Source organism: Camelus bactrianus, chromosome 29, assembly GCF_048773025.1.
Source record: "Camelus bactrianus isolate YW-2024 breed Bactrian camel chromosome 29, ASM4877302v1, whole genome shotgun sequence".
Classification (NCBI taxonomy): Eukaryota; Metazoa; Chordata; class Mammalia; order Artiodactyla; family Camelidae; genus Camelus; species Camelus bactrianus.
The window spans coordinates 15,600,025-15,614,316 of record NC_133567.1 but is presented as its reverse complement, the minus strand read 5'-3'; the positions used below and the strand labels follow the sequence as shown (position 1 = coordinate 15,614,316).

General features: G+C 43.3%; 1 protein-coding gene and 1 long non-coding RNA gene across 7 annotated transcripts in view; one reads left to right on the top strand and one right to left on the bottom strand.

Moving 5' to 3' along the window:
* Positions 1-1,286: 1,286 nt before the first annotated feature.
* Positions 1,287-4,662, bottom strand: LOC141575539 (uncharacterized). The gene is made up of 2 exons (XR_012503179.1): positions 4,207-4,662; positions 1,287-3,791 (listed from the first exon to the last, which is right to left on the bottom strand). It is a non-coding gene; the product is annotated as an uncharacterized LOC141575539 (long non-coding RNA).
* A 57-nt stretch (positions 4,663-4,719) lies between these two features.
* JPH1 (junctophilin 1) overlaps positions 4,720-14,292 on the top strand; it is a 73,791-nt gene continuing 64,218 nt past the window's right edge. For 4 of the 6 annotated variants that reach the window (XM_074355051.1, XM_074355047.1, XM_074355048.1 and 1 more), the window contains exons 1-2: positions 4,721-5,332; positions 10,598-11,357. In XM_074355051.1, the coding sequence (XP_074211152.1) occupies positions 4,954-5,332; positions 10,598-11,357 (1,139 nt within the window). In that variant the 5' untranslated portion in view covers positions 4,721-4,953. Of the gene's footprint in view, positions 5,333-10,597; positions 11,358-14,292 lie in introns of all 6 variants that reach the window. The other 2 variants (XM_045514011.2, XM_074355052.1) reach the window with 1 other exon arrangement.

Below are 14,292 nucleotides of genomic sequence, written 5' to 3'. Positions count from 1 at the left end.
AAGGGCAGTAACCTAGAGAAGATGCATTTCCTGAAATACACAGCACAGAGCAAGTTTCTGGGTTCCTAAAGAGTGGGCCACTGATGGCCTGAAGCATTCAAGTCTCAAAAGGAGGGGCTACCAAAAAAACGGCTGTCAGAGTTGAAACTCAATGATTAAGGGGGCCCCTCCACGCTCGGATTCAACATCCACCGATTCAACCAACCGCAGATCGAAAATAGTTGGGAAAAAAACAATTCCAAAAAGTTTCAAAAAGCAAAGCTTGACATTGCCACATGTTGGCAACTATTTACACAGCATTTGCATTGTGTTAGTTATTATGAGTAATCTAGATAGGATTTAAAGAGTATGGGAGGAGGTACGTAGGTTACGTGCAAATACGATGCCATTTTATATAAGGCACTTGAACATCCGTGGATTTGGGTATTGGAAGAGGCGGTCCTGGAACCAATCTTCTACAGATAACAAGGTCAACTGTATTTATTTATTTGTCAACTGAGTTATTTTTAGTTCTTGCTCTGCATTACCAGCTGCCTACTGAACACCTTCTCTGGGACATATTTCTGTATCACCTTTTCCTATAAGAATCTATCCTCCCAACCTCTATAATTTCTTCTTCTTCTTCTTCTGTTTCTTTAGTTCCAGACAGTGGCATCACCATCATCTGTGTGCAGCTATTCTAAAAAATAATAAAAGTCATCCTCTTGCTCCCCATCCAGCCTGCTTCCTTCCCCCATTTGAAAGGTCTCGCCTTCACTCTCATAAAGAGTGGTAATGAGGAGAGTCAGGCAGCCTTGGTTTAAATCCCAGTTCAACCATTTCCACCTTAAATGATCTTGGGCACATAAATGTCTTAAATCTTATTTTCTCCTTCTGTAAAATGGATACAGTACCAGTACTAATCACATGTGTTATTACAAGATCTGAATGAATTAATGCATGTAGAGAACTTAGCACACAACCTGGCATACCGTAATTTCCTTCAAAGTTTTGAAGGCCATTAGTTCTGTAATTCACTTCCTCTTCTGACTTTATGTTGTCTGCAAGGCTTCTGACCATATTTCTTAACTTTTGCATTTAATGAGGATAAATTTCTTAAATTATGAATGCTTTATTACAAATGTGCTAGTAAAACTTGTTTTGACTTAAATAGTCAATCAAGTAATTTTAACTCTATTTGCTCTCTTACACACTTTGAATCAATAAACACACTTTAGACAATAAACACCCCCAGATTAGATTTTTGTCATTTGTAGATATTTTTATTAAAAACCCTCAATAACTAATTCTTTTTTTTAACTTTATTGAGTTATAGTCATTTTACAATGTTGTGTCAAATTCCAGTGTAGAGCACAATTTTTCAGTTATACATGAACATACATATATTCATTGTCACATTTTTTTTTCGCTATGAGTTACCACAAGATCTTGTATATATTTCCCTGTGCTATACAGTATAATCTTGTTTATCTATTCTACATATGCCTGTCAGTTTCTACAAATTTTGAATTCCCAGTCTATCCCTTCCTACCCTCCTCCCCCTTGGCAACCACAAGTTTGTATTCTATGTCTGAGTCTGTTTCTGTCTCCATAACTAATTCTAACATGTAAATAAAAGTGAAATCATCAGTAATTTTTTAAACACACCTTCATTAAAGAAAAAAAGATAAAATTCTAAGCTAAATAGCCTCTCCAGCATGTTGTTACCAGACATTCATGCTCAAATGGCTTATCTTTTGTTACAGATTTTTTCAGAATGCAAATCTATAAGTGCCTGGTTTTGAACGTGGAGGAAAACCAAGTGCTTGCATGGCTGTTGGCCCCTGGGCTTTAATGGCCTCCTCAACCCCACCTGTCAAACCAACATTCACATTCTCTTCTTACTAATCCCTTCTTAAAGCTTAATTCAACTCCCCCTTATCCAGGGCAAATGTTCAGAGTAAGAGGGAAAATAAGGACATTACTAACCCCAACTAGTGAACTGCAGCATTATTCCACTGCCTCCCACCTCCTGTGCCATCATTCTCAGCACCTCGTACTCTTCCGAGTTCTCCTGCCCTGTCTTCTCCAAGCTTACCGTTAAACCTGAACGCTTACGTCAATAAACACATCAGTGACTGGGGAAACATTCCACAATGATGACAGCAGGTAAATGGAAGCATGGCTTGTATGGTTACTTTGCCAAAACTTGCTCAGTGAACTACCAAAAATTCAATACTAACTTCCATCCTTGAAGAAAGTCAGTGGCAGAGTCGGGTTAGGATGGGTGAGCTGCAATTTCATAGTAGGTGGTGGTGGATCATTTCTTTCACTGAAGGGTCCTTCCAAGAAAGACAGCTACTAGGGATAGAAAGAGGAAAAGATTAAGAGATAAACTACCATTATCTTTTATCCTCCCCAAATCTCCATATTCTACTCAGATGTGTGCGCACCTCCACCCTTGGTCCATCTATCACAGACAGACTACACATCCATTACAGACACCGGAAACTTGCTCTGTGCTGTGCATTTCAGAAAATCTATCATTTGCCTAATTAGAAAAAGTAAAAAGCTTTAAATGTTTCCACTATGCTTGCAAACAAAAGCTTAGCCCTTAAATGTTCTTATCTATGGATCCTAACCCATAGGGGTGGGTCAAAAAAAAAAAAAAAACAGCAAAGAAAACAGAGGTTATTCTGTAAAGAAAGCTAGTTCAAAATGAGAAAAAAATGTTAGCCTGAGCAACCACACTTTCTCGTATCAAACAGAACCCTAAATTAGATGGAAATGTGTCTAGCTACACTAGCTCCTGATCTTGCTGTATCTCGTACCAGAAAAATGGAATTATGGTTCAGCGGCAAAATCCTGGGCCCTCATTTTCCCAGTGGCCTAAATCAATCCCCAGTCCAGGACAAGATGCTGAGCAAGGTGTGTAATTATTTCAGGCCACTAGGGTAAGCACTATTCCTGGCCACTCTGCGGGCAGCGCCATGGATGAGGGTTTCTAATTCTCTTTGGTGATTTGGTTCTGTGTAAACTGAGATTTTTCTTTCAGTATTTCAGCCAGATAAGCAGAGCCAATCAAGAGCCAATGAAAGTCAGTTTCAGTTCTTTTTCTGTGCAGTTTAGTCTACTTTTTGCCTGCTGCCTTCCCTGATACCTGTCCACATATATTTTCTCTGATTTTCCAAACCCAGTGAGAGACCCTTTGGCAGCCTCTGGTGCACACTCTCAGCCAAAAGCCTCTTAGCCTAAGGAATGCAGTGAGTACCTTGCAAAGCAGTGTCCTTAAGAGGCCAACCTAAGACCCCTGGCTATGAACCACAGAGAAGGGTCTCCCATGGGTATTTTAAGGGCGAAATTGAGACTGATGCCTGCTTTCACCAGAGGCAATACTGACTTTTCAACTTGCCTGTTAACAAATCTCTAATGGTGGGCTTTCTACTGCACTCCCAGTGTACTCAGTTGTTACTTAATATAGAAAGTGAAAGGTAAATCTTGTTATTCCCATTTGGAAGATGGTGAAAAAGAGGTTCAAACATTTAAAAGAGTTATCTAAAGTGAATTCAGCAAAGCAGTGTGGTAGCTGGAAAGCAGATCAGCTGACACCTGTCGCCGGTTTTGTAGGTCACGGACTCTGTAAGTTTAGAGCAGTGTTTTACTTACCATGTTCCTCCTTGAAAGCGTCTATTTACTTTCTTAAACTGTGGATGCCAGTGGAGAGGTACCAGGTGTACATTCCAGACACTTACACAATATACACAGACGGAGCCGTCTGCCTGTTGGGTACACAGCTCTGGGCTGAAGAATTTCTAGGGTTGTTAGAACAAATGAGGCATTGGAGGGAGCAAGCTCTGATGTAAAAGCAATATCCTATATTCCTGCAAACGTAGATTAAAAACATCCTCTTCATTATCACAAACAAAAAACTACCCAATTTATCCTGTGCTTTTTTTCAAACTGCATTTCTCTCCCCTGTATCTTCACTAAATAAATGCAAACACATGTGCTTCGAAATGGGTAGGTGTAAAAGAACATTCTGCACAATTCTATCTAGGCTGCCGCAGATTTATATCACATGCATACATATATCTGGGGGACATGAATTCACGATGACAGCTGATCATGGCAAACCCAACGGTACACAAGTTGGAATGCCGGGAAAAAAATGCAACCGCAAACACGCAAATGAGTTTTTCCTCCACACACACACGTGGCCACACTTACAAGACGCTTCACCACAGTGATAAACCCCAAACACAAACACCGGAGCCTCCGCCGCCCGCGAGCTGCCCCCACACGTGCAGCCGCGCCTTCACGTCCAGGCGGGGCCTCGCGCGCGTCCCTGGGCGCACTCGCTCTCCCACCCGCCTCCCGCTGCGCGAACACTCGCGCGCCGGCCGCTCCCGCGCCCGCCTGCCGCCCGCCGCCCGCCGCCCGCCGCAGAAGCGGCGGCTCCCGAGGAGGGGGGCAGGGCCCGGTGGGGCGGGAGCGCCGCGGGGCCGGGCCTCGGCGCCTGGGGAGGGGACGAGGGGCGGGCGCGGGGCGGCGCCCAGCTCACGTGGGCGGGCGGGAGCAGCTGAAGGTCCGCTCCGGAGCCTGGGCTGTCCTCTCGCGCGCGGCGCTGGCCGGGGCGGCGGCGGCGAAGGAGGAGGAGGAGGAGGAGGAGGAGGAGGAGGAGGAGGAGGAGGAGGAGGAGGAGGAGGAGGAGGAGGAGGAGGAGGAGGAGGAAGGCGGCGGCGGCGGCGGCGGCGGCGGCGGCGGCGGCGGCGGTGGCGGCGGCGGCAGCGGCGGCGGCGAAAGAAGAGGGGAGGACGGGGGCGGCGTCGGACTGGAGCCGAGCGGCGGCGCGAGCTGCCCGGGGCGCTGTCGTGAGCTCGCCCGCCGGGCCCCCACCCCCGAGCTACACCCTGCCGTGCCCAGCTTTGCCCGCGTCCGTGCCCCCGCGGGGAGCGCGCCGGGGCTGCCCCCCGAATGACGGGCGGAAGGTTCGACTTCGACGATGGCGGCACCTACTGCGGCGGCTGGGAGGAGGGCAAGGCGCACGGGCATGGCATCTGCACGGGGCCCAAGGGCCAGGGCGAGTACTCGGGCTCCTGGTCGCACGGCTTCGAGGTGGTCGGAGGCTACACCTGGCCCAGCGGCAACACCTACCAGGGCTACTGGGCGCAGGGCAAGCGGCACGGGCTGGGGGTGGAGACGAAGGGCAAGTGGATGTACCGGGGGGAGTGGTCACATGGTTTCAAGGGGCGCTACGGGGTCCGGCAGAGCCTGTGCACCCCTGCTCGCTACGAGGGTACCTGGAGTAACGGGCTGCAGGACGGGTACGGCGTGGAGACCTACGGGGACGGAGGTGAGCGGCGTCGCAGGCGGCTCGGCTGCTCCGCGAGCTGGTGCTGTGGGCTTTGCCCAGATTGCGGGGAAGCGGGGAGGACGCGAGGCGCACGTGTCCGGAAACCCGCCAAAACACCTGGGGAAGCCTCCCACCCACCTCCCGCGCCCGCCCTCCCCCGGACGATGCGCTGGGCCGCGACTGGGGCGCGAGGGTTTGATCTGACCCGGTTCTCGGAGAGGGCGGTGTGTCTACACCCGAGGGAACCAGGCGTGACTATACCTGGCCGGCGCCAGCGCCGCACTGCCACCGGGAGGGTTGGGCTGGAGAGAGGGCGCTGTCACTTGAGCCTGTCACATTACGTTCCTGATCCCTCCCTCTCCAGGTCGGGTTTGCAATCGCCACTCCCGTGGAGTTAGAGCGAGCGCCCTGGGCTTGTGAGGCTGGCGGTCGCTGCCTACCGCTCCCCGGATTGGTTTCACGTGGAGTCGTATTTCGCCTCTGGTCCTCTAGTAGCCTAAAGATAGAAGCCAGAACCCTATAACTAGGATGTTGGAGAATTGTTACTTACTTGAGGTGCTTTTTGGAAACATCCTAGTTAGAGGCGTGGAGAGGCCACCTGATGCAGGTGGGGTTCAGAGAATGTGGGGGTTTCTTACTATTTTTCATTAGATTTCTTAATGTATTGGTTTTCTATCCAAAGAAGGTAGCCATGGTTGATCTGGAAGTCTTTGGACTAATTATTAGGAAACATTTTAGAAGTGAACAATGAAGTTTGCTTTTTAAAAAATACAATTGAAAGCTATATTCTTATAGTTGCTAAGTTAACAGCTACTTTACTCCTGAGAATGGCGCTACGGATTCACTGGTTTGCTCTAAGGTGTATGACCTAAACATTGTGCTGTCTGCGAGCAAAATTCACCTTATTTTAATATTTAACAATATTTGCAAAAGAAACTGTGTATATGATAGGGCAGAGTTCCCCTTCTTTTTCAATCGGGAGAAGTATATATTACTGAAACAGGTGTCAAAACCTGATGAATTTCCGTGTGTAATAAACTGAGAAGGATGAATGGCTAATGCTTTGGCAAAATACATTTTCTGATAAGAAAGATAATCATAGTTAATTGAAAAGGGTTGTAGGAAGCAATGTCACATTTCAGAATTAATGCATCTCAGAGTTGGAGGATATTAAAGGGATCCAATTAAAAGTTTCGGCAGCCCACTGCAACCCTGTCAGGCCATTGCTTATGTAAAAGCCTGTACACTTCACTTACTCAGAACACTTGGGCCATGTTTCAAATGCAAAACAGCAGAATGGTAGGATTTGCTAAAAAGACATCTTTTCGTCTTACAGTATAAATAAAGGATATGGTTCTCATGGATTAAAAGGGGGGAACAAAACTTTAATACTTGTATATAGGCTGTAGGAGTTTCAAGTTCCACAGTCGTTAATTAGGGCCCTTAAATGTTCTGAACGGGCATAGAGTGCCTGGGATGACAGCCCTATAAACATGTTAGCCTGTGATTGGATTTTATGGAGGCCCCAGGTCTACAGTATAATTAATTCCATGCTCAAAAGTGGAATCAAAATTTATTTTTCAAATGTGTGCATTATTTTATAAACTTTTAAGCAGGCCATTGGGTAGTTCTTTGACTTCAGTATTTGGAAGGCTAAAAATAAATTAGTCTTCTTTCCACTTCTTACTACTCATTAAACAAAATCTCTTGGTTTAGAGTATTCATTATATCTAGCAATCAAAAAATATATATAGCACAGTAAAGGGCGTCTATGTGTTGTAGAAGCTCCACTAAGTGTCCAGGATGACTTTATGGATATTCTGCCTTATGCTTTAAAAGTAACTTTTAAAAGAATTTTTTTAAAAACCTCAAAATTTGGCATCACCATAGGACTGTGGTTTTCTTTTTCTACCAAAATAAACAAACAAAAAAACCCTAATATGCTACCAACTAGGAAGGGAAAAAAAAAAAAAAAAAACTCTTAAAAATCACTTTTGAATTCCTGCTGTTATTTTCTGCTTTCCTTCATATGTCAATCAGTTAATTAGAAAGTCCTTAATCATAAAATGGGCATCTCAGTGGAAGTATATTGCTATAACTTATTTCATACAAAGATTTCGGCCAAGATAAGAAATATCACTTCCCCTATTTTTCCTTTTTGCCTCTGCACCCCCACATGTCCATCCCTATCCACCTTCTGTCGGACTTAAGGAACATCTGATTCGATGTATTTTGTGGTGATATTAGAGACTAGAGGAGAAAAAAAGTCGTAATATTCATTGAGAAGTATCACTTGGTTTATTTTATTAGGGATTTGTACATGAAGTGTTGCTGAAATAGAAACCCCCGAATATTAAGAATACATTAGTACTGAACTCAGGAAACCCAGATTTTGTGCAAATTCTGATGGGTGCTGTAGTCCCTTTTTTCACCTGTCATGAAACTATTGAAAATATCTAGGAAGACACATTGTTTTGTTAACTATCTGAAGACCTGCATTCATAGCATGTAGATATGTTTGACATAATGAAGTCTAAATTTGACTAGAATTCTTTCTGAACTGGATGCCTTCTGCTACAAGATTGTGTAGTGAAAATGGCTGTATCTAGAAAATCAGCTCCCAAATGAAAAATCACGGCACATAACTTAAGATCTGTAAACATAGTGTTTAAACTTGTGAACTAGGCATCCATATTTCAGGCATTGAGAGGAACTAATAAGAACTTTACTTGAGCAGCAGGGAGAAGGTGGAACCCACCTGCTTCATAAAGAAATAGAGGCCCTTTTTTCTAGGTTCATTGACTACACTAAACTTATTTTAAATTTCAGATGAACTACTAACACTTTGTAAATTGGTTTCTAGCAATTCTCTGGAGGAATTCTTCTATAGACTGTTCCTTAACAAAATAGAATGGGAATTTAGCCAATGCCATTGTTCTGCCTTCGTTACTCAACAGTTAAACAACAACTTAAACTTTCTAATTATTGCTGTTGCCTTAAACCACTTAGATTTTCAAGCAATACATCTTTGGAAGTTCTAAATACTCGTCTTACTTTTGGAGATAGCAGTTTAAGGAAACTAGCTGTTGATTTCCCCTCAGTGTTAAACAGTTCCTAAGACAGGATGGTTGTGTTTTAAATGTGTAAATACTTACTGATATCAAACAGTATGCTTGGGAATTGTTCTAGCAAAATTAATTTGTCATTATGTAGAAACGCTAGAAGGATATGATTACAGCATTCCTTGTTTCTATCAACAAACAAAATATTTAAAAATAAGGTGGTTTGTTTTAGTGCACATTAGTCGGTTTGTATAACTTTGAGACTTATATTTTTATCTGTCCAGGCAAAGGGAAAGTCAGTTGCAATTTCCTAATAATTCAGTTTCCTTCCCTGTTAAAATGGTGGTTTTTGGAGATGGCTAATATTCAGCAGAATGCTTCTTGATCTGAAATGTTTTATTTGACCATCTTATCCTTTTGGGTTTATCCTTTTCAGAAAGCCATGACCCACCCACTTCCTCAGAAGTTCATAAATGTCAGGTTAAGATGTTAAAAGCTACCCAGAATCTGACATTCACAATACCAGACCTACTTAGTATTTTGTTGGTTCCCTGCTACTGTCTATTTATATACCGTAAATATATCAGGATGAATAGAAAGAGATGGTAGTCTTGAAACTAGTCTAAACTTTTGATTTTGGACCCATTATGGTTTTTAACTTTTAAGTGAATGAAATAATCAGTCGTTAATTCAGTGATAGACATAAACCATGAGCAAAATTGCTCAGTATTTTAAAAAATTAATGTATGCCATGCAATGGAAATCTTTTCGTGGTAATATAAAATGAAATGTGACTGCAGGGTAGCTCTATATAATCAGAAACTGAAAGAAGTCAAGACAGATTGTAATCATGATTTATTTTCTATGATATTGTGAGTTAAGAATAATAGAGAAGTAATTACATCTTAAAATTTCCACATAGCTTCTTTAGGGGAATATTTTAATTTAAAATTTTGCCTTTCATCAAAAGGAAGTGGATTTGATTTAAAAAGAAAATCTAAATTCCCTAATCTTAACCTTCAGTTCCCCCTAAGATTATTTAGAAAGCTGCTCCAGGTTTTTTTTCTTAAACATTTTGCTAATTTATTGAGTAGAAAAGCTTACTGAAAACAAATGCTTTAGATTAGAGATGATTAGAGATTATCCTATCCCTGACAAGACATAATATTCGTTGAAAAAGTGATCAGGTGTCAACAAAGTTTTAACGGATACTGTCAAACACACCTTTGCTCTGAAATGAATTCCATAATGTTTAGAGTGGAAGTTTTCCTTTGGCTCTATCTCAGTTTTCCTGAAAGTAAATAAGACACACTTCTTAGCCACCACAGCTGTTTACTATAAAGTCATCAAACACCTACAGACCACAGGACACACAGACAGGAGTCTGGAAATGTGTTCTCTTGTGAGGTTGTGCCTGCCTTCAGGGTGCTTTTAGTTCATAATTCCCAGTGCAGTGGCAGAAGCTATGGAAACCATGAAGAGAATGGCCAGGATGCAGAAATTTAGCAAGTGATATGGGGCAGATCTTGACCTTTTCATTTGAAGTACAAAATGTTAAAGCAGATTGCCCATTTTTTTTTCATAATGGTTCACTATATTCAGAATATATATTCAGCTTAATCCCTCTTAGCTCAAAAAGTTTCACCCAAATCTAAATAATAATCTTAAATATTAAACAGTTTTTCCTGCCTTAAAAGAAGATGGTGAACGTGGTAGAAAGAAAGTGGAAGATAATTTGTTTGCCAACCCATGTCGCAAGTATTCAGAGCGCTAATAATTTTAAGTCTTTGAGCTTCTTAGAATGTTGTAGTTCCAGACTTAGTCTTTGGTTTTTCAGCCGAATTGGTAAAATTAAAATGCAATTCACAAATAGAACTCATTTCATCCTGTGGCACTGCCTTCCCCTAGAGGGGTTTTTGATAGGTGCATTTCATTAAAGAAGTCATTTTCTAATGATCACTCTCTCTGTACTAGAAAGTCAGTCGTATCAGTTTTTAAGTGAAAATTGCCAGACTATTGGTAAAGCCTATCTAGTTCCATAAAAGGCAGAGACAGGACATTTCAGGGTGGGAATTCACAAATGGATGGAAAGCATCCCTTAGAGTGGGCTAGGAAATGTGTGGGGTTGGACCCTGGGGTGCCGCCCGGCCTGCGCCCCCTGCGTTCCCGGACTCACGCTGTGCTCTCTTGCGGTCTCTCGAAGGTACCTACCAGGGGCAGTGGGCCGGCGGCATGCGGCACGGCTACGGCGTGCGCCAGAGCGTGCCCTACGGCATGGCCACGGTGATCCGCTCGCCGCTGCGCACGTCGCTGGCCTCGCTGCGCAGCGAGCAGAGCAACGGCAGCGTGCTCCACGACGCCGCGGCCGCCGCCGACAGCCCGGCCGGCACCCGCGGCGGCTTCGTGCTCAACTTCCACGCCGACGCCGAGCTGGTGGGCAAGAAGAAGGGCGGCCTCTTCCGCCGGGGCTCCCTCCTGGGGAGCATGAAGTTGCGCAAGTCCGAATCCAAGTCTTCCATCTCCAGCAAGCGCAGCTCGGTCCGCAGCGACGCAGCCATGAGCAGAATTAGTTCCAGCGACGCCAACTCCACCATCAGCTTCGGCGACGTCGACTGCGACTTTTGCCCCGTGGAAGACCACGTGGACGCCACCACCACGGAGACCTACATGGGCGAGTGGAAGAACGACAAGCGCACCGGCTTCGGCATCAGCGAGCGCTCCAATGGCATGAAGTACGAAGGCGAGTGGGCAAATAACAAGAGGCACGGATACGGCTGCACCGTGTTTCCCGACGGCTCCAAGGAAGAGGGAAAATACAAAAATAATATTCTGGTCCGTGGAATAAGGAAGCAGCTTATACCAATAAGAAATACAAAAACTAGGGAGAAGGTGGACAGAGCGATTGAAGGCGCGCAACGGGCAGCCGCCATGGCCAGAACCAAAGTGGAAATAGCCAATTCAAGGTATGTAAATACAGGCTGGGTGGCGGTTCTGCCCGGGTCCGTCGGAACGGTGGAATATCGGATGTTTATCGGTCCTTTGGTGACGTCATCCAAATAGGTTTTACAATTTACGGAATCGAAGGTGGAAAACGATTAAGACCACTAGAATGAGTCAGAAACATACCTGTAGCCTTCTGAAACTGTCCATCATCAAAAAATGTTGAAGGCACACTGAGGTCTCATTCCTCTTATAAATTACTTCCCTAATACGAAACGTGATGTTGTTCACCCAGACCCTGTGTACATTTTGCAGAGTCCAGAAAGTTACCTTCTTTTTAAAAGTACCTCTGAAAAACTGCCCCAGAAAGCATGGTGCTTTGTGTGCGGGGAAAAAAAATAGCCTATCCACAGGGAAACCTACCTAGTGTGGATGAGACCCTTTATTCTAATGCTAAAGTTAGAGATATTCACAAACTCCTGCTAGAAAATTATCCTAATTTATAAAATTCACAATCTGTTTGGTGATGCCTTATAGGTAAAGTTGGTTTTAAGTCAAGATCTAGATATGGCAGAAGTGGTAAGGTTCACGGCAGAATCTACCATGCATTCTTTAAACAATGGAGCTCATCTACATGGGAAAGGCAGAGGGTCCTAGGCTCAGGAGAACCCTCCCCACTACATTCTGTGCAGGAAAGATTAGATGACTGGTGTATTAAAAGGAAAGTGGTGGGGAGAACCTGCCACGGACAGATGGGACTGTCAGGGTGCCAAGGTTGAAAGAGAAGGGCTGGAGTGAGTAGGAGAAAGCAGTGAATAATAGATTGAGAAGTGGGGTGTATGTGGGCCCAGAGGACTACAGGCCTGAAGTTTTACCACTGTAGCTGGGTTCCAGCATCTAGCCAGGGGACCAGTGAAATCTGCTAGGAATAGAATTTTACTAGGGGTAGTTGTCATATGAGAGACAAAAAAGAAAAAGGGATGGTTGTACATGGAAGATTTTATTCTTAGGCTTTATTTATTTTTTTCAATTTTTTAATATGAAATACGTATTATTTATTTTATTTAAGCAGGTACTAACTGGCCCCAGTTTTGTGTGATTTGAGGCATATGTTTAGCATAGAATATTAAAAATCCTTTTCCTGTTTCAGTAATGTCCCATTGAAATATTTTTGAATATTTCAAAATACTTTTCAAACCACAAAGATGAGCGTGTCTTCAGGTTTTTATCCTTAGCATTGAATTACTGAGCCCTTCCTTGTCTTTGGTGGAACCATGTGAAATTTCTGCTCTTTGAACTTTTTTGAGGTACAAAAAAATGGCGATTGCATGTGGTTCAACTTAATACTTACAGGTTTCTGAAATTTCTTTTTTAAAAACTGCCCCTATTTTATGCCTGCTGTTTACTTCTGAGTGTCTGAAACACTAATTGGAAAATGGAAGCAGTCTTGGTTTTCACATTATTTTTGGACACAGAAGTCTTCAGGATTTCCATCCCTATCCCAAACTAACCCTGTTTTAAAGTTAATGTTTTTGTTAATTGGCACAAACTTTCAAGAAGGGTCTCCCCTCTCTTCTCTACTGAGCACCTTTTATTTTAAGTCATGATGTTCTCTGATCACCAAGAGTTGCAACTGCTTGCTTTTCACTCTACTTGTAGATAGGATCTGTGGCACGTCCAGTCTTGCCAGCGTCCTGGCCCTCAGTGAACTTTTAGAGCTAATGAGCTACTTTTCCTTAGGCCCCTAGCCTCTAACTTGAAATGCACTCTTGAATACTTCCGCTTTATTTTCACCTGGTGATATACTAGAGGTAATTCATTCTTGGCAGATGGAAAATAAGCCTATGTGTGGGACATTCTAGCAAATGACTTTCTTCCTCTTGCTTTAATTATTGACTTTTATGATTACTTTGAATTGGACGAACTCCATGATGAAAGGGAAGTGCTTGTGATGCCAAGATCTCTGATTATACTAGCATTGTAAAGCTCTTCTCCCAGTCCTAGCCACCTCCTCTCTGTCAAAATCCTTTTGGGGTAGTGTTAGGTAGTTTGGCACTACTCTGTTATAAGAGTTTATAATCAACAAATATTTAACTTAGAGGCTTGTTATTTTTAGCTTGTTAGCTACCTCATAAAGATTTCTCATAGCTATTTGAAAAATGTCCGGTTCGTTATGCTAAATAAAAGAAGCCAGCCATAGGGCAAATACTGCAGGATTCCACGTATAGGAGATATTTATATCTATCAAACTCCTAGAAACAGAAAGTAACATAGTGTTTGCCAGGGGCTGGAGGGAGCGAGAAATTGTAAGTTGCTGTTCAACAGGTATAAAGTTTCTGTTAAGCAAGATGAGTAAGTTGTAGAGATCTGCTCACTGACATTGTGCCTGTAGTTACCAGGGCTGTACTGTGCACTTAACAGGGTAGATCTCACATTGTGTTCATAGCACAATAAAAAAAAAAAATACTGTTTAGATGACACAGTAGGCAAAAAAATGTTTCAGTTCTCAATTCTCCTTATATATTTTACTTCCACTTCATTGGTCTCTTTCCAGATTTCCCTGCTTCAGTGACTTCAGATAGTTTTGCAACTAGTTTCTGTAGACAGTAGCTGAAGGATGGACTTACAACAGCTCTGAGTTTAGAGTTCAACATGCTTTTTAAAACTTTTAAAAAATAAAGAGAAAAAAAGATGCTAGTAAGGTTTTGGAGATTGGTGTCTGAGGGTGCGGGGAGCTTCTGGCTCTATCAGTATCTTAAAGCATGGCTCTTATAATGCCTATCTGCTCCATCCTCCCTGGCCCCTCTAGTGGTTGTTATTAATGTTTTGGTTTTTAAAAGTATCAGAAGTTTGAGAACATAAAATGACACTCTTCCCCACCTCCTGCCCCTGTAATGGCAGAATAAGAACTAAAGAGTAAGACTCCTGGCAGTGGCCACTGTTGAAATCACCCTTAGC